This window comes from Pristiophorus japonicus, chromosome 2 (genome assembly GCF_044704955.1).
Source record: "Pristiophorus japonicus isolate sPriJap1 chromosome 2, sPriJap1.hap1, whole genome shotgun sequence".
NCBI lineage: Eukaryota > Metazoa > Chordata > Chondrichthyes > Pristiophoridae > Pristiophorus > Pristiophorus japonicus.
Window position 1 is genome coordinate 47853735 of NC_091978.1, and position 20818 is coordinate 47874552.

Consider the following 20818-nt stretch of genomic DNA (forward strand, 5'->3'; position numbering starts at 1 on the left):
TGCCCACCACGGGGATGGAAATGGCACAGCCCGCAGATTTAGTCATGGTAATACAAGCATTCGAGAGTGAGCAATCATCTGTTACCGCCCGAAAGATTGGAACCTTGACGAGCCAGGACTCCTTATTGTCCTCAGTAAAAAAAAAAACGTGTGCTTCACGGGAGCTGGTCCAGTGTCCCATTAGAAATGCAGGAAGAGATAAAGCCGTACCAGCAGCACAAAGATGAAATGTCTATTACAGGCAGACTACCTTCTGTGGGGTAATCGGGTAGTGGTACCCAAAAATGGCAGGGACACTTTTATTAGTGATCTCCACAGCACTCACCCAGGCATTGTAATGATGAAAGCGATAGCCAGATCCCACGTGTGGTGGCCCGGTATCGATGCAGATTTAAGAGTCCTGCGTGCACAAATGTAACACATGTTCACAGTTAAGCAATGCACCCAGGGAGGCGCCACTAAGTTTATGGTCTTGGCCCTGCAAACCGTGGTCTAGGGTCCATGTCGACTATGCAGGCCCGTTCTTGGGTAAAATGTTCTGAGGTGGTTGTAGATGCATACTCCAAACGGATTGAATGTGAGATAATGTCGTCAAGCACATCCGCTGTCACCACTGAAAGCCTGCGGGCCATGTTTGCCACGCACGGCCTGCCTGATGTCCTTGTGAGTGACAACGGGCCGTGTTTCACCAATGCCGAGTTCAAAGAGTTCATGACCCGCAATGGGATCAAACATGCGACATCTGTCCCGTTCAAACCAGCATCCAACGGTCAGGCAGAAAGAGCAGTGCAAACAATCAAGCAGAGCTTGAAGAGGGTAACTGAAGGCTCACTGCAGATTCGCCTATCCCGAGTCCTGCTTAGTTACCGCACCAGACCCCACTCACTCACTGGGATTCCACCCGCTGAACTTCTCATGAAAAGGGCACTTAAGACAAGGCTCTCGTTAGTTCACCCTGATCTACACACACAGGTAGAGAGCAGGCGGCTTCAACAAAGTACATATCATAATAGCGCAAATGTGTCATGCGAAATTTAAATTAATGATCCTGTATTTGTGTTGAACTATGGACAAGGTCCCAAGTGGCTTCCCGGCACTGTTGTGGCCAAAGAGGGAAGTAGGGTGCTTCAGGTCAAACTTTCAAATGGACTCATCTGCAGGAAACACTTGGACCAAACCAAACTCAGATTCACGGACTATCCAGAGCAACCCACATTAGTCCCTACCTTTTTTGACCCCCCCAACACACACACCAGTTGCAACCGACACAGCGGTTGACCATGTAGCTTAACCCATCACCCGCAGCAGCCTAGCAGGACTCACCACATCAGGCAGCCCAGCAAGGCCAGCTGCACAGTAGCCCAGCGAGGGCCCAATAAACGACTCACCAAAACCAGCATTTGCACTGAGATGATCAACCAGGGAAAGAAAAGCCCCAGATCGACTCACCTTGTAAATAGTTACACTATTGAGTTTGGGGGAGGGGGGAGTGTTATTATATATGTAAACCTGTAAATACCTTGTGTAACCACCAGAGGGCTTATCCCCTGGAGTCCCAAGGGATCCCACAATTCTTTGGGAGCACCTGTACTTAGAGGCCTCACAGGCTGGAGACCTGTAATAAAAGACTAAGGTCACACTTTACTTTGAGCTCACAGTATCTGGTCAGATGCTTTATTCATACATAACAGTAGGCATGCAGGTACAGCAGGCAGTAAAGAAAGCAAATGGCATGCTGGCCTTCATAGCGAGGGGATTTGAGTACAAGAACAGGGAGGTCCTACTGCAGTTGTACAGGGCCTTTGTGAGACCACACCTTGAGTATGTGTACAGTTATGGTCTCCTAATCTGAGAAAGGACATTCTTGCTATTGAGGGAGTGCAGCGAAGGTTCACCAGATTGATTCGCGGGATGGCAGGACTGACATATGAAGAAAGACTGGATCAACTAGGCTTATATTCACTGGAATTTAGAAGAATGAGAGGGGAACTCATAGAATCATATAAAATTCTGACGGGATTGGACAGGTTAGATGTAGGATATATTCAAGAGGGAGTTAGATATGGCCCTTACGGTAAAGGGATCAAGAGGTATGGAGAGAAAGCAGGAAAGGGGTACTGAGGGAATGATCAGCCAAGATCTTATTGAATGGTGGTGCAGGCTCGAAGGGCCGAATGGCCTACTCCTGCACCTATTTTCTATGTTTCTATGTTTCTCTGAAGAATGTTCCTGATGTTGGGTAAGTTCAGAACCAGGGGTCACAGTCTAAGGAGAAGGGGTAAGCCATTTAGGACTGAGATGAGGAGAAACTTCTTCACTCAGAGAATTGTGAACCTGTGGAATTCTCTACCACAGAAAGTTGTTGAGGCCAGTTCATTAGATATATTCAAAAAGGAGTTAGATGTGGTCCTTATGGCCAAAGGGATCAAGGGATATGGAGAGAATGCAGGAATGGGATACTGAAGTTGCATGATCAGCCATGATCATATTGAATGGTGGTGCTGGCTCGAAGGGCCGAATGGCCTATTCCTGCACCTACTTTCTATGTTTCTATGTTTTTATTCCAGATTCAGACAGAAAGACACAGTTTGGGTTGGGTGGGACAATGAGACTGGATGTGGCAGAGCCTGCCAAACAGCCATCCTTAAATAAAGGGTAATAATAAAAGTAGAAAATAGGGCCAACAAACTAACAAATAAATGTAATCATGGTTAACGTGGATCAATATTCAACAGAAAACAATTAAAGGAAAAAAAGGCAACAGTAAAGCAAAGCATTATGGAGCCAAGTACTAAAAGTGAAGGAAAAAACATAGAAACATAGAAAATAGGTGCAGGAGTAGGCCATTCGGCACTTCGAGTCTGCACCGCCATTCAATGAGTTCATGGCTGAACATGCAACCTCAGTACCCCATTCCTGCTTTCTCGCCATACCCCTTGATCCCCCTAGTAGCAAGGACTACATCTAACTCCTTTTTGAATATATTTAGTGAATTGGCCTCAACAACTTTCTGTGGTAGAGAATTCCACAGGTTCACCACTCTCTGGGTGAAGAAGTTTTTCCTCATCTCGGTCCTAAATGGTTTACCCCTTATCCTTAGACTGTGACCCCTGGTTCTGGACTTCCCCAACATTGGGAACATTCTTCCTGCATCTAACCTGTCTAAACCCGTCAGAATTTTAAACGTTTCTATGAGATCCCCTCTCATTCTTCTGAACTCCAGTGAATACAAGCCCAGTTGATCCAGCCTTTCTTAATATGTCAGTCCTGCCATCCCGCGAATCAGTCTGGTGAACCTTCGCTGCACTCCCTCAATAGCAAGAATGTCCTTCCTCAAGTTAGGAGACCAAAATTGTACACAATACTCCAGGTGTGGCCTCACCAAGGCCCTGTACAACTGTAGCAACACCTCCCTGCCCCTGTACTCAAATTCCCTCACTATGAAGGCCAACATGCCATTTGCTTTCTTAACCGCCTGCTGTACCTGCATGCCAGCCTTCAATGACTGATGTACCATGACACCCAGGTCTCGTTGCACCTCCCCTTTTCCTAATCTGTCACCATTCAGATAATAGTCTGTCTCTCTGTTTTTACCACCAAAGTGGATAACCTCACATTTATCCACATTATACTTCATCTGCCATGCATTTGCCCACTCACCTAACCTATCCAAGTCACTCTGCAGCCTCATAGCATCCTCCTCGCAGCTCACACTGCCACCCAACTTAGTGTCATCCGCAAATTTGGAGATACTACATTTAATCCCCTCGTCTATATCATTAATGTACAGTGTAAACAGCTGCGGCCCCAGCACAGAACCTTGCGGTATCCCACTAGTCACTGCCTGCCATTCTGAAAAGTACCCATTTACTCCTACTCTTTGCTTCCTGTCTGACAACCAGTTCTCAATCCATGTCAGCACACTACCCCCAATCCCATGTGCTTTAACTTTGCACATTAATCTCTTGTGTGGGACCTTGTCGAAAGCCTTCTGAAAGTCCAAATATACCACATCAACTGGTTCTCCCATGTCCTGTCAAGCTTGATTTCCCTTTCATAAATCCATGCTGACTTGAATCTATCATGTTACCTCTTTCCAAATGCGCTGCTATGACATCCTTAATAATTGATTCCATCATTTTACCCACTACTGAGGTCAGGCTGACTGGTCTATAATTCCCTGTTTTCTCTCTCCCTCCTTTTTTAAAAAGTGGGGTTACATTGGCTACCCTCCACTCGATAGGAACTGATCCAGAGTCTATGGAATGTTGGAAAATGACTGTCAATGCATCCGCTATTTCCAAGGCCACCTCCTTAAGTACTCTGGGATGCAGTCCATCAGGCCCTGGGGATTTATCGGCCTTCAATCCCATCAATTTCCCCAACACAATTTCGCGACTAATAAGTTTTTCCCTCAGTTCCTCCTTCTTACTAAACCCTCTGACCCCTTTTATATCCGGAAGGTTGTTTGTGTCCTCCTTAGAGAATACCGAACCAAAGTACTTGTTCAATTGGTCCGCCATTTCTTTGTTCCCCATTATGACTTCCCCTGATTCTGACTGCAGGGGACCTACGTTTGTCTTTACTAACCTTTTTCTCTTTACATATCTATAGAAACTTTTGCAGTCCGTCTTAATGTTCCCTGCAAGCTTCCTCTCGTACTCTATTTTCCCAGCCCTAATCAAACCCTTTGTCCTCCTCCAAGGACATGTGAATGGGAAGTTCCTTTTTTTTAAACTTTCTGACAGTTCATTTGATAGAAAGATGGTTACTTGGATTTACTGTCAAATTGAGTTCCAGTATCACAGAATTACTCTTCACAATAAACAGTTCAATTTGAGTTTTATATATAATTCCATGTAATAATAATAGCATCAGTAATAAAATAAAACTTGATTGAATACAATACTGTTTCCAAGTCAATTAAAACCAAGATTAAAATTTTTAATCAAGATTAATCATGATAAATGTTTTAATGATTTAACAGCCCTAATATAAGTTGTTGTTAATGATGACAGTGACAATGAAGACTATTACACCTAGCAAACAGATACTTTTACCCCATTAGTCTGGTCCTGTCTTTCAATGCAGGTCCCAGAGGTGCAAGTTTCTAACCTACTACATTGTCCATATTAAAAAAGAGGCAATATTCACTCCAAAATCCTAAAAGCTGCTGTAGGTGATGTGGAAGAGGAGCAATTGCAATAACATTGGCGAATAGTGACAGAGACCAGCAATTTGTCTTGGGAGCTGCTCTTCTCAGTGTCGTTTTCCAGGATGCAGTTGTGGCTCCTATCAAGGAATCTTGCTTCGACCAACGGTTACATTTAAGCAGTTCTTCAGGATAGGCTGTATTTTGTTCTTATGTGAAATGTATAGGGCAGATTGTGGTATTATATAAGACTGCAAAATGTAAAAAAAATGTGGTAAGGCTTAGGGGAAACCAAACTGACATTAATTTTTATAAAGATGTTGACCAATGCCTCATGTGGCCCTCATGAAGTAGCTGGAAGTTACCAAAGTGCATGGTTAAATAGGAAGGACCTATTTTCCTTAGCAGAGGGGTCAACAACCAGGGGGCATAGATTTAAAGTAATCGTTAGAAAGGGATTTGAGGGGAATTTCTTTTCACCCAGCGGGTGGTGGGGGTATGGAACTCACTGCCTGAAAGGGTGGTAGAGGCAGATACCCTCACCACTTTTAAAAAGTACCTGTACTTGGATGTGCATGTGAATTGCCATAATCTACAGGGCTACGGACCAAGAGCTAGAAAGTGGGATTAGGCTGGATAGCTCTTTGTCGGCCAGCACAGATACGATGGGCTGAAATGGCCTCCTTCCGTGCTGTAAATTTATATCATTCTATAAATCTTAGATTTCATCTTGGTTGGCTTGGCTCAGCTCCAAGATCCATGTATGGGTAGGTGCAAGATTCGTATAACCTATTTCTCTTAAAAAAAAGAATGAGTCACATGTCACACCTCTTTTTTCAACGTCTATAATAAACTTGAGGTGTTCAGATAGTTTTAGTAACTACTCAAATTTACCTTAACCAGTTTATAATGTCAAAGAAACATCTGGGAGAATTTAAAAATGGGATATTTACCAATTTTCTCCATAATTAACAACCCACTGGTGAATTCCTATTCTCAGAAATTATGTATTGCCCCCATGTTATTCATAGGTCATTGATATAGAGAAAACAAGTATTTCACCCTCTTTGCGTGTGTTACAGTTTTACTTTCAGCATTAATTTGAATGCTGAAAGTTATAAGCAAAGAAATAAAAATTGATATATAAAATGTGCCAATAATATGAAACAATGTCAAATATCACAATATTTATAGTTTCCTGTCATTTTTTGACCTTAACTACGTAAACAGAAATTGAACGCACAGTGACTGTCACTTCTCCTTCATAATGTTACTGCATTAGAGACTTTCAACACTTGAAAATAGAAGATCTCCTATAGTTTATACTTTCAAACACACACTGTGGGCTCCCTGAATGACTCTGTGAGTGCACCATGTGGTATGTTGCTGAGCCACATAGAAGATGATGATACAGATTCAATCCCGGGTCTGTTGTCTTAGTAAATGCACTTTCTACTATAGAACTGAGCCACACAGACCAGGAAGGTCCTCGGCTAGATCTAGGGTTCCCAAATCTGGTTGGGGGCATTCCTAGAGGTTTGATCACATGATATTCGGACCTTGTGGCGTCTGGTCATGTGAGGTCTACAAATGTTATTGTACAGAGTATTTACCTTATAGAGATAGGGTCCCCAAGAAGTTCTGAGAACGAGAGCACCTGCGAGCCGGAGAAGAGAAACTGAGGGTGGGGGAAAGATGGGAAACCAAAAGGTGGGGGAGAGATTCACAAGAGGGAAACCAGAGGTGGGAGGAACTTTGATTTCACCAGTAATCAATAGTAACCCACTGAAATTGCATCTATAACTGATAGTTATACTGGTAACACTCAGAATAACCTCATAACTGTAATGTATTTGCTTCATGAGCTCTTTGCTATTAAGAACTAGTTGGTTTATTAGCAATAGGTTTAACAATCACACTACACATTATCAGTTCAACTATTTTAGTTGTGCACTTTAAACAAATGCCCCCTGCAAGGAGGGTCACACTCCAAAATAATTTTTTTTCCAGTGCCCCTTTTTTTTTGGGGGGGGGGGGTGTGGTTTAGGGCACTAAAAACAGAAATTATACAAGTGTGCCACATTACCAGTTCATCCACCAGGCTGACAACCACCTGCCTCATCGTAGATCCCCTGAACCCAACTGGCTGGGGTTTTATCATGTGACTGGCTAAGCCAATCCCAACTCAACAGCTCTCCAACTATTTTAAATCATACAATTAACCAGGTTGAAACAGCTCTACAACTATTTTAAATTATAACTTTGGTAAGGGCACTACAACCCACAAACTAGCGGGCCGGATTTTCGGGTTTCGTCGTTTTTCGGCGAAAACGGTAACGATGTGTGAAAATTAACGTTTATGTTACGCTACCATTTTTAGGCCGAACTTTTGGGTTTTACATCTGTGGGAGGTGTTGCACGAGGAATCGCGGCAAAAACCCGAGTTTTTCCAAATTTAATCCAGGGCCGGGAGCGCTGCAAGAGAGGCCTTGGGAGGGGGAAAAAAAATTGCAAAAAACATTCACAAAACCCTTAGCTAGCAAATCACTGAAAAATAATTTAAAAATCTAAACTTTTTTGCAGATTTTCATACTTACTACTGCTGGCAAGGCTGCACCGACAGGTTTGAAATGTCGCTATTCTGAGCATGGCGTACGGGTCGGGAGAGAGCTGAAAGTCTGACGCAAACGCAATCCACATTGTTGCACATCGGCTCACCTCTCCCTGATGGTACTTGGAAGCGCTGCCGCAAATAGGTACCCGAGGATCCCGCCCGGGTTTTGCGACCGGGTTTTCGCCGCGGAGGATCAAATCGCAGTGAAAGTCCAGTCGCAAACTTCTCGAAAATCTGGCCCATAGATGTTAAGGGAACCTTAACAAATCAAATTAAAATTCTGTTCCCTGCTGTAATGATGCACTCCAGTCCCTCTGGTGCCCACCTCTCATGGAAGGCCGCGAGCGTACCGGTAGATACTGCATGCTCCATCTCCAGGGACACCCTGGTGTGAACGTAGCCACGGAAGAGAGCCAGGTAGTCAGTTGGGCTGGACGACCCCCTCATGCCTGGACCTGTTAATGGCCAACTTGGCCAGGCCCAGGAGCAGTCCGATGAGGAGGCCCTCCGACCTGCCCGCTCTACTCCGCACCGGGTGCCCAAAGATCAGGAGTGTGGGTCTGAAGTGCGGCCAGAAATTGAGGAACAGCCTCTTCAAATAATGGACGAGGTGCTGCAACCTCACACACTTTACATACACATGGAACACGGACTCTTCCAGACCGCAGAAATTGCAGGCGGCCTGGGAGTCTGTGAACTGACTTAAAAACATGTCTCTGAATTAACTGTGTCACTCTCCATCTTAATGAAGAATTCTACCACATTATGGTCACTCTTCCCCAAGGGGCCTCGCACAACAAGATTGCTAATTATTCCTCTCACATTACACAAGACCCAGTCTAGGATGGCCTGCTCTCTAGTTGGTTCCTCGACATATTGGTCTAGAAAACCATCACTTATACACTCCAGGAAATCCTCCTCCACCATGTTGCTACCAGTTTGGTTAGCCCAATCTATATGTAGATTGAAGTCACCCATGATAACTGCTGTATCTTTATTGCACGCATCCCTAATTTCCTGTTTGATGCCATCCCCAACCTCACTATCACTGTTTGGTGGTCTGTACACAATGCCCACTAGCGTTTTCTGCTCTTTGGTGTTCCGCAGCTCTACCAATACAGATTTGACATCATTCAAGCTAATGTCCTTCCTTACTATTGCGTTAATCTCCTCTTTAACCAGCAACGTTATCCCACCTCCTTTTCCTTTCTATCTATCCTTCCTAAATATTGAATACCCCTGGATGTTAAGTTGCTAGCCTTGGTCACCCTGGAGCCATATCTCCATAATCCCAATTACATCAGATCCATTAACAGCTATCTGCGCAGTTAATTCATCCACCTTATTACGAATACACAGTTGATCATTCCATCCTCCTCCAACGCTTTCAATCCATTGTCCAGATTGGTGAGACTGCTCTTGCTTGTTTTCACACTTACCGATCCAATCATCGCTAGAGCATCTCTGGCAACAGCTTCTCTTTCCACTCCTGCACCATAATCTTAGATATCTCCCAAGAATCTATCCTGGGCCTCCTTCTCTTTCTCATCTACATAAGAACATAAGAATTAAAAGCAGGAGTAGGCCATACAGCTCCTCGAGCCTGCTCCACCATTCAAGAAGATCATGGCTGATCTTCAATCTCAACTCCCATAACCCTTAATTCCTCTGGAGTCCAAAAACCTATCGATCTCAGCCTTGAATATACTCAATGACTGAACATCCACAGCACTTTGGGGCAGAAAATTCCAAAGATTCACAACCCTCTGAGTGAAGAAATTCCTTCTCATCTCAGTCTTAAAATGCTGGCCCCTTATCCTGAGACTATGCTCCCTAGTTCGAGACTCTCAAGCCATCCTCTCAGCATCTACCCTGTCAATCTCCCTCAGAATGTTACGTTTCAATGAGATTACCTCTCATTTCTTCTAAACTCCAGATCTACTCAATTTCCCCTTATAGGACAACCCTCTCATTCCAGGGATCGATCTAGTGAACCTCTGTTGCACTGCCTCCAAGGTAAGTATATCCTTCCTTAAATAAGGAGACCAAAACTGTGCACAGTACTCCAGGTGTGGTCTCGCAACATCATCCAAAGCAATAGAGTCAGCTTCCACATTTATGCTGATGGCACTCAAATCTACCCTCCTTCATGTCTCTTAAACCCTCCACTCCTTCAATGCTGTCAGAGTCCTTGTTTGAAATCCATTCACGGATCAGCCATAATTTCCTCCAGCTACACATTAGGAAGACCGAAGCCATCACCTTTGGCCGCCACCATAAAATCCAAACCCTGGGCCATTGTCTGAGGCTGACTTACTTCAATGGAAAAGAAAATTCGGGTGGGGTGTACAACGGGTGGTCAACCAGACACCACCCATCTTGTGCCTTTGCCGAAGTTGAATTTTACCCCTAGTGTCTCCAGGGCTCGAGTGCAAATAAAATCAGCTGGGGTTTGCACTTCTGATAGTTAATCAATGAGCCTCAGTAGGCATTTGTGGCCATTGGGGTGACCTAATACAAAAGCAAAATACTGCGGATGCTGGAATCTGGAATAAAAACAGAAAATGCCGGATATCTCAGCAGGTCAGGCAGCCTCTGTGGAGAGGAAGCAGAGTTTACGTTTTGGGTCGATGGTCCTTCGTCAGAACTGGAGAGTGTTCAGAAAGAACAGATTCTTAACAAGCACTGAAAGGGAGGGGAAGAAAGAACAAAAGGGAAGGTCTGTGATAGGTTGGAAGACAGGAGACATTAGAGAGACAAAAGGGATGATGGCCCAAATTCAATTGGTAATGTCAAGGTTAGAAAAACATTAGTCAAGATAGAGTGTGAATGGCAGGATAATGACTAACTGCCATTAGAAGCAAGGAGAAAAAAGGAAACAGACTCTGAGGGGAGGGTGAGAGTGGGGGGGGGGGGGCTGGGGGGAGCCAAAGATTGGTAGCAGTTAGGCTCTGAAATTGTTGAACTCGATGTTGAGTCCAGAAGGCTGTAAAGTGCCTAAACAAAAGATGAGGTGCTGTTCCTCGAGCTTGCATTAAGCTTCTTTGGAACAGTGTAGGAGATCGAGGACGGAGAGATCAGAGTGGGAGTGGGGTGGAGAATTAAAGTGACAGGCGACTGGAGGCTTGGGGTCACACTTGCGGACTGAACAGAGGTAGTCCGCAAAGCAGTCACTCAATCTACGCTTGGTTTCCCCAATGTAGAGGAGACCACATCGTGAACAGCGAATATAGTAGACTAAATTGAGGTCTTTAAAATTCTGAAGGGGTTTAATAGGGTAGACTTATATTAGAGTCCAAAACTAGAGGTCATAAATATTATGGGGCTAAAATTCCGCTCGGAGGCTTACTGGACGAACGCCTCTGACCAAAATTCTTTTTGCAAAAATACCTGGTGGTCCTCGAGGCACCTTCGATTCCGGTCGGAGGCCTTCATTCCATGCGTAGCGTACGGGGACCGTACGTGCAAAAATTCTGCAGTCACGTGGGCCTGGACCACCAATCACTCTGCTGTAACTATAGGCCGGTTAGTTTAATATCTGTCGTGGGGAAAATGCTTGAAACTATCATTAAGGAAGAAATAGCGGGACATCTAGATAGGAATAGTACAATCAAGCAGACGCAACATGGATTCATGAAGGGGAAATCATGTTTAACTAACTTACTGGAATTCTTTGAGGATATAACGAGCATGGTGGATAGAGGTGTACCGATGGATGTGGTGTATTTAGATTTCCAAAAGGCATTCGATAAGGTGCCACACAAAAGGTTACTGCAGAAGATAAAGGTACGCGGAGTCAGAGGAAATGTATTAGCATGGATAGAGAATTGGCTGGCGAACAGAAAGCAGAGAGTCGGGATAAATGGGTCCTTTTCCGGTTGGAAATCAGTGGTTAGTGGTGTGCCACAGGGATCAGTGCTGGGACCACAACTGTTTACAATATACATAGATGACCTGGAAGAGGGGACAGAGTGTAGTGCAACAAAATTTGCAGATGACACTAAGATTAGTGGGAAAACGGGTTGTGTCGAGGACTCAGAGAGGCTGCAAGGAGATTTAGATAGGTTAAGCGAATGGGCTAAGGTTTGGCAGATGGAATACAATGTCGGAAAGTGTGAGGTCATCCACCTTGGGGAAAAAAAACAGTAAAAGGGAATATTTTTTGAATGGGGAGAAATTACAACATGCTGTGGTGCAGAGGGACCTGGGGGTCCTTGTGCATGAATCCCAAAAGGTTAGTTTGTAGGTGCAGCAGGTAATCAGGAAGGCAAATGGAATGTTGGTCTTCATTGCGAAAGGGATGGAGTACAAAAGCAGGGAGGTGTTGCTGCAACTGTATAAGGTATTGGTAAGGCCGCACCTAGAGTACTGCGTGCAGTTTTGGTCACCTTACTTAAGGAAGGATATACTAGCTTTGGAAGGGGTACAGAGACGATTCACTAGGCTGATTCGAGAAATGAGGGGGTTACCTTATGATGATAGATTGAGTAGACTGGGTCTTTACTCCTTGGAGTTCAGAAGGATAAGGGGTGATCTTATAGAAACATTTAAAATCATGAAAGGGATAGACAAGATAGAGGCAGAGAGGTTGTTTCCATTGGTGGGGGAGACTAGAACTAGGGGGCACAGCCTCAAAATACGGAGGAGCCAATTTAAAACCGAGTTGAGAAAGAATTTCTTCTCCCAGAGGGTTGTGAATCTGTGGAATTCTCTGCCCAAGGAGATAGATTTTTAAGCAATAAGGGAATTAAGGGTTACGGGGAGAGGGCGGGTAAGTGGAGCTGAGTCCACGACCAGATCAGCCATGATCTTATTGAATGGCGGAGCAGGCTCGAGGGGCTAGATGGCCTACTCCTGTTCCTAATTCTTATGTTCTTATGTATTCTCATTGATAATAATGGGAACTCCGTTTTTACGAGTTCCCATTATTATCAATGATAATAACCCCCTAAAATAAGAAACACAACATAATAAATGAATAAAACACCTCACATATTTAAAATTAATTGAAATTAAAGTTAATTAAATGTTTTACAAAAAAATATATTTTTGGAATTTTTTTTTAATGTGATTTAATACGTTTTCAAATAAACTTATCTTAATGGACAGGGTTTTTAACATAAAAATATATTTTGAAGTACATTTTTTACATGTATTAAAACTCTTATGCTGGTAAAAGTAGGCTATGCACCTGCTTTCACCAGGCATAAGAGTTTGAAGGACATTCGCTGGGCATGAGTTGGGCAAATAGCCCAATCTCACCCGCGCGAATGTCCTTCTCCCTGGGATGCGTGGGATCTGTCAAGACAATCTTAACAGATTGAAAAAACTCTTTTTTGGTGCATGCGCATCGTGCCCTCAAAACCGGCTTTGGCAAGGCCTTGCCGGGTCCGTGCGTACTTCGGATATCCCCAGTGAGCCCGGAATTTTAGCCCCAATAGCAAAATACTGAGGATACTGGAATCTGAAACAAGAACAGAAAATTCTGGAAACACTTAGCACCCGTGGAGAGAGAAACAGATTTAACGTTTCAGGTCTGTGATCCTTCGTCAGAATTGGAAAAGTTAGAAATGTAACAGATTTAATCCAGGTGCAGAGGAGGAAAGAACAAAAGGGACAGTCTGTGATAGGACGGAAGGCAGGAGTGGTTAAATGTTGCAAATAAATGTGGCAGAATCATCAACAGCTGCTGGATGAAAAAATATTGGCAGAGGTTATGGTCTAAAATTGTTGAACTTGATGTTGAGTCCAGATGGCTGAAAAGTGCCTAATCGAAATATGAGGTGCTGTTCCTCGAGCTGCGTTGGAACAGTGTAAGAGGTGAAGAACAGAAAGATCAGAGTGGGAGTGGAACGGAGAATTAACGTGACAGGCGACCGGAAGCTCGGGGTCATGCTTGCAGACTGAACGGAGGTGTTCCGCAAAGCGGTCACCCAATTTGAGTTTGGTCTCCCCAATGTAGAGGAGACCGCATTGTGAGCAGCGAATACAGTATACTAAATTGCAAGAAGTACAAGTAAATCTATGTTTCACCTGGAAGGAGTGTTTGGGGCCCTGGACAGTGAGAAGGGAGCAGGTCAAAGGGTAGGTGTTGCATCTCCTGCGCTTGCACGGGAAGGTGCTGAGGGGAACGATGGGGCTGTTAGGAAGATTGAGAGTGGACCAGGGTGTTGTAGAGGGAATGCTGAAAGGTGAGAGGATGGGAAGATGTGTTTGGTGGTAGTATCACGTTGGAGGTGGCGGAAATGGCGGAGGATGATCCGTTGTGGAGGTTGGTGGGGTGAAAGTTGAGGACAAGGGGAACCCTATCGTGGATCTGGGAGGGAGGGGAAGGGGTGACAGCAGAAATGTGGGAAATGGTACCGATATATCTTCCCCTTGTGTTAGGGAATTTGTGTTAGGAAATTGTGTGAGGGAAATTGATGGGATTGAAGGCCGATAAATCCCCAAGGTCTGATAGGCTGCATCTCAGAGTACTTAAAGAAGTAGCCCTAGAAATAGTGGATGCATTGGTGATCATTTTCCAACAGTTCATCGACTCTGGATCGGTTCCTATGGACTGGAGGGTAGCTAATGTAACACCATTTTTTAAGAAAGGAGGGAGAGAGAAAACGGGTAATTATAGACCGGTTAGCCTGACATCAGTAGTGGGGAAAATGTAGGAATCAATTATTAAAGATGAAATAGCAGTACATTTGGAAAGCAGTGACGGGATTGGTCCAAGTCAGCATGCATTTATGAAAGGGAAATCCTACTTGACAAATCTTCTAGAATTTTTTGAGGATGTAACTGGTAGAGTGGACAAGGTAGAACCAGTGGATGTGGTGCATTTGGACTTTCAAAAGGCCTTTGACAAGGTCCCACACAAGAGATTGGTGTGCAAAATTAAAGCACATGGTATTGGGGGTAATGTACTGACGTGGATAGAGAACTGGTTGGCAGACAGGAAGCAGAGAGTTGGGATAAACCGGTCCTTTTCAGAATGGCAGGCAGTGACTAGTGGGGTGTTGCAGGGCTCAGTGCTGGGACCCCAGCTATTTACAATATCCATTAATGATTTGGATGAAGGAATTGAGTATAATATCTCCAAGTTTGCAGATGACACTAAGCTGGGAGGCGGTGTGAGCTGTGAGGGTGACTTGGACAGGTTAGGTGAGTGGGCAAACGCGTGGCAGATGCAGTATAATGTGGATAAATGTAAGGTTATCCACTTTGGTGGTAAAAACATGAAGGCAGAAATTATCTGAATGGTGGCAGATTAGGAAAAGGGGAGGTGGAACGAGACCTGGGTGTCATGGTACATCAGTCATTGAAAGTTGGCATGCAGGTACATCAGGCGGTGAAGGCGGCAAATGGTATGTTGGCCTTCATAGCTAGGGGATTTGTGTATAGGAGCAGGGAGGTCTTGGGCCTTGGTGTGGCCACATCTGGAATATTGTGTTCAGTTTTGGTCTCTTAATCTGAGGAAGGACATTCTTGCTATTGAGGGAGTGCAACGAAGGTTCACCAGACTGATTCCCGGGATGGCAGGACTGACATATGAGGAGAGACTGGATCGACTGGGCCTGTATTCACTGGAGTTTAGAAGAATGAGAGGGGATCTCATAGAAACATATAAAATTCTGACAGGACTGGACAAGTTAGATGCAGGAAGAGTGTTCCCGATGTTGGAGAAGTCCAAAACCAGGGGACATAGTCGAAGGATAAGGGGTAAGCCATTTAGGACTGAGATGAGGAGAAACTTCTTCACTCAGAGAGTTGTTAACCTGTGGACTTCCCTACCACAGAGAGTTGTTGATGCCAGTTCATTGGATATATTCAAGAGTTAGATATGGCCCTTACGGCTAAAGGGATCAAGGGATATGGAGAGAAAGCAGGAAAGGGGTACTGAGGTGAATGATCAGCCATGATCTTATTGAATGGTGATGCAGGATCGAAGGGCCGAATGGCCTACTCCTGCACCTATTTTCTATGTTTCCTTTTTTCTCAACCAAGAATTGCCCTCTACTGTGGTTGACATGACCCTCGACTGTATCAGTATCATTTCCTGCACTTCTGCTCTCACCCCTTCCCCTCCCTCCCACCTTTCCCTGCCTCTGCACCTAGTTAAAGTCTGTTACATCTCGAACTTTTCCAGTTCTGACGAAGGGTCACAGACCTGAAACGTTAACTCTGTTTCTCTCTCTACCGATGCTGCCTGGCCTGCTGTTTCCAGCATTTTCTGGGGGGTTTTGTGAAAATATAAAAGTCACTAATAAATCGAATAAGGAATTTAGGAGAAACTTCTGAGAGTGGTTACAATGTGGAACTTACTACCACACGGAGTAGTTGAGGAAAATAGTTTAGATGCATTTACCGGGAAGCTAGATGAGGGAGAAAGGAAAGGAAGGATGGGCTCAATTTCTCCCAGTATTTGCGCTGTTTTTTTTTTGAGCAGGCTGCTTTTTCTGGCCTAGCTTAAAAATCCCCAGTTTCCCCAATCAATTTGCACTAGCGTAACTCAGTTACGAATTTTTTAAGTCAGTTTTTTTTTCAGCCAAAGGGGGCGTAACTAGCCATCTACAGCCACTTCTGGCCATTTAGGGACGTTTGGCCAGCTGAGAGTTACTCCAGTTCTGATTAGGCCAGCATATGTGGCCGGTCCTGAAAAATCTTCCCTAGAGTTAAGAAAATTGGCGTAGGTAAGGAAAGCGGTGCAGCAGATGCCCGGACACATTGAAAGAATTGAAAAATACATAGCAGCAACTTACCTCCAACCCCGCCCACGGCTGTCCCGGTTCACACACACACAGGAAGGCTGTGTGGTTCCATTCTCGGTCCCCGGTTCTCTCACACACACACACACACAAAATGGGAAACTTACAATACTTTTTTTGGGGCCCCAAAAAATCTGCCGTAACTCTTCAAGTACGCCAAAAAAATGCTTTGGGGAAAATTGAGCCGATATGTTGACAGGGTGGGATGAAGTAGGGTGAGAGGAGGCTGGTTTGGGGCATAGATCAGTTGGGCTGAATGGACTGTTTCTGTGCTGTCTCAGATAGGTGACATGATAATTTAAATGGCTGTTTCCCCTCCCTCTTCTCTCACAGTTTCAAACAATCTCAACCCCCATCCTTCATCCGATCCAAACCAAACCGTCAGTCATCAATCTGAGTCCCGCCCACTCGTTGTTTGCCGCTGATTGGATAAACCATCCCTCTGCGCCAGAGCGATGTGACTTACTGAGGTTGTGATTGGTTTATTCTCACGTCAATCACTCACCAGTGGTAAATTGGCTCGATTGCCTCCCGGTCAAATATTATTTTCGCATTAAATATAATCCCAAACGAAGGAGAGTGGAAATAAGTATTAAAAACAAAACGATGTCTTTCGAACTCTCCTATCAAACATTAAAAACTGCGAATCAAGCGAGAGAGGCGGTAAGTAATGACAATGCGGGGCCAATTAAATGAGAATGGAAAAAGTTTTAAAGGAGTTTTATATAAAATTTTAAATTCAATTTTACCCTAATTATTGTCTCTATTCGATGGAAGTTTGTTATGGAAATATTATCCGAGTGCAATTACTTTTTGTGATTTGTTTTGAAGTTTTGGTGATGAAAGGGCTCAATTACTTTAATATTAGATTAAATCAATATTTATCAGCAACATGTTTTATTTTAATGTAACTCCGAAATTATAATTATTACAATTTGAGGTTTGTTTGTCTCTTCTCGAGTTACTAAAAACCTTTAAATTTCAAACAACGTGACAGGAGGACAAGAGATATGAAAAATTAGTTTTATTTATGATTCAATTAAAATGTGACTTCAAAAAATATATCTGGGAGAATGAGGTTTCCTTTTATTTTATGGTGTTTGTTGAGGTTTTCGCTGCTGCCTTAGGCCCATGGAATCGGCTGTTTCCATGGAAACGGCTCCAGCTCTGGCTCTGGAGCGCCCCCAGCTGCAGGAGAGGACTTCCTCGCTGTTACCTGGATGGGGAAGTGGGAAAGGAACCTGAAATAAAGATCAGAATGGTGGAAACACACAGCCCCCTGAAGGACAAAGACATGTCAACGCGTCGTGTCAAACCTGTCCACCATGTTGCACGCTACCACCTCGGCAAACTCGTCGGCGAGCACTGGTGACAAGTGTACTCGCAACCTTACCTTTCCGCCTGCACCATGAACTCCCAGGCTATTTGCTTTACTTTTCAGTTGAACGCACAACATCAAGGCTGAATGAGTCAAGAGTTTCTTTTCCTCCCGTTAAACGTCAGCAAAAAAAAAATCCTTTTCAGCTCCTGGTTTCTGGTCCCGACCTCATCAACCCCAATTGGTCTCTTTAGTTAATTCCAGACGTGTGCGATGCCCATGTCCTGCTCGATCCTAGCTGAAATGATTATACCACTGCTGATCCGTTGTCAAACTAATTTTTTCCACTTCTCGAACACTGGCCGTTTATACCACTATTTCCCTCCATTGCTTTGTCACCGTGAAGATTGATTTCTCTGCTGCTCACCTCACCCTCCACAAACTTCACCTAATTCGGAACCCCTTATGTTGTGTATCTGTAAAGCATGCACTCCCATGTTCCGCCACCAGGGAGCTCATCCCCTGAAGTCCCAAGGGATCCCAGCATCCCTTGGGAACACTATATAAATAAGCTGGCCCCTAAGGCCTGTTCCTCACTCTGGAGTGTCTTATTAAAGACTGAGGTCACTGTTACTTTAACCTCCCTGTGTGCAGCCTCATCTCTGTCAGGAACACAATAACTGGCAACGAGAATACGAATCCATCGCAAAGATGCAGCAAACTGTGGGCATCCTGGAGAAGTTCTCGGAGGGTGAGGACTGGGAAGTCTATGTCGAACGGCTAGACCAGTACTTTGTAGACAACGAGCTGGACGGAGAAGGAAGCGCTGCAAAAAGGAGAGCGGTCCTCCTCACAGTCTGCGGGGCACCGACCTACAGCCTCATGAAGAATCTTCTGGCTCCGGTGAAAGCCACAGATAAGTCGTATGAGGAGCTTGTCGAAATCTCGACCTCCGAAAAGAATGACTCCGACACTTACAGCTCCGGCAGAAGTTTCTTTAATTTACTTGCTAGCAAGGGGCAGGTGAACACCTCCGAAATGGTACAGTTTCACAAGATATTTATACAGTAAAACCCAAGTTATGGCCTCTCCCTGTGTATTGCTCTGTCTCACAGTCAGTGAATACAGATAAAGAGTTAATTACTATATCCTGGTCCTGACATGGTTTACAGATATTTCCTTTTGTCAGGGTTATCAGTTGGCCAGCCGGCCATTACTCCATGAGAATGAGGTAATGGGCTATCACCTGTCTTGTATTGCGTCAGGATTGTTCAATTTCCTGGTCAGTTTATCGTTTACATCAAAAGGATGAGGTCTCTACAAGAGATAGTGGCTGGTGGTTTGAGTACATAGAAAAGGGTGGGGTGACATGGAACTCTTGTCGTGTAGACAATAGGAGAGCACCATTGGGGGGGGGGGGGGTGCTTGTCTCAGCATGACTTGTCTCCTAGCTGTCTGCTGGCCATCAGCCATCTCCAACCAGGTTTAGCTGTTTACGCAAGCTGACTGATTTTATGCAGAAAGTTCTGGAAGGACCAGGACACCCTCTTGTAATATATTGCAAGGGGCACACAAATACCGTATGGTATCAGCTTAGATGCAAATACATTTCCACATTCCCCCATTTTGTCCTTCACAAGAACAACTTAATCCATTCTGATTTTGTACAGTCTCTCCATTTCCATTTCCACACAAGAGCCTTCAGCAGTTGTTGCTACCATAACTCTAGCCGTGGTCTCGGTAGGTAACATAGTTTGTCTCATCCTGGCACAGCAACACTTAATGATGACAAATAATAGATACAGGGCGAAAGCTATCAGCAGGAATATGATCAAACCTTGTACCACAGATTTCCCCAGGTCTCCCAACCATCCTGATGCCCAACCCCACAAGGTGATACCGTCCTGGCCAACTGTCTGTTTATACTCTATTACCTTTTTCCTGATGTTTTCAGCTAGACTGCCGATATCTTCTGATTTATCTGGGATATACGTACAGCATTCTTCACCTATTAATGCGCTTGTACCTCCATCCTTGGCTAGGAGATAATCTAAGACCATACGATTTTGGAGAGCCACTGTTCGAATAGCTACCATTTCGTCATTTATCCCTTCAAAGGCTTGGGAAGTTGCGTTGGCTACTGATTCGACTAAGTTAACCAGTTCCTGTAACTGCCATTCGGTCGATGCTATTCCATAGGGTGGCACCATTACCTTGAATATTCCGTTTAGCCACGTCAAATCCCGTTTAAATCTGTGACTTCCATAGGCCTCGCTTAGAGTCTTTACTGATCTGATAAGGGGTACCACATATCCTAAGTAACAGGACCCTGTCCAGTTGGCTGGTAACCATGGGTAGCCTTTATGGCCACAAATAAAGTAGATGCAATTATAGGACGTCAGCTCCTGGTCCTTTCGCGCCATCCATACTTGGGTGGTCTCACCTTCCTACCTTTCACCTGGGGCTTTGTTATGGACCATTGTCCAGCCAACGGTTGCTATCTTTCTCCCATCAGTGGGATTAGTTGTGGCTTGCCATTTAGTCATTTGGGAACACTTGTTGCATCCTATTTCTGGTCCTTTAGTCTCATCACTCACTAGGCATATTATACCTTCAGGATTTCCTATTCCGGGAGTAATACTTAGGAAGGGTGGCTGACGGTTATTATTATAATTGGGCTGGTACCATCCCTGGAAGGCTGTAAGTTTATACCCTGCTGACCTCCATTCTGTTTGCTCCTTCGTTTCTGACACCTTGGTTAGGTTTGTCCTATTTTGCACTGTCAACCATTCTACCATTTCTGATTCATTAAAGGGGACAGATCTCAGGGGAATACCCCCTTCGGAGTGGACAGGTACATGGGAACATATATAACAACTCGACAAGTTTCTTTCTTGAGCATACCTATGACTCAGTGCCATAAATACGTTTACTTGCAATTCCCTTTGGTGGCGGGTCTGTACCCCTGGTGTAATCAA

General features: G+C 44.5%; 2 protein-coding genes across 6 annotated transcripts in view; one reads left to right on the forward strand and one right to left on the reverse strand.

Moving 5' to 3' along the window:
* The window catches only part of LOC139237815 (E3 SUMO-protein ligase PIAS2-like), a 57770-nt gene extending 39462 nt beyond the window's left edge, over positions 1 to 18308 (reverse strand). Inside the window, exons 1-2 of the mRNA XM_070867045.1 lie at positions 17916 to 18308; positions 11157 to 11281 (exon numbers count right to left, since the gene is read on the reverse strand). Of these exons, the coding sequence (XP_070723146.1) occupies positions 11157 to 11281; positions 17916 to 17932 (142 nt within the window). The 5' untranslated portion in view covers positions 17933 to 18308. The remainder of the gene's footprint in view (positions 1 to 11156; positions 11282 to 17915) is intronic.
* katnal2 (katanin p60 subunit A-like 2) overlaps positions 13749 to 20818 on the forward strand; it is a 108191-nt gene continuing 101121 nt past the window's right edge. For 4 of the 5 annotated variants that reach the window (XR_011588518.1, XM_070866994.1, XM_070866970.1 and 1 more), the window contains exon 1: positions 13749 to 13850. Coding sequence is in view for 4 of the 5 variants with exons in the window: in XM_070866994.1 (XP_070723095.1) it covers positions 13791 to 13850 (60 nt within the window). In the remaining variant the exon portion in view is untranslated. Of the gene's footprint in view, positions 13851 to 17014; positions 17186 to 20818 lie in introns of those variants that run through there. The other variant, XM_070866981.1, reaches the window with a different exon arrangement.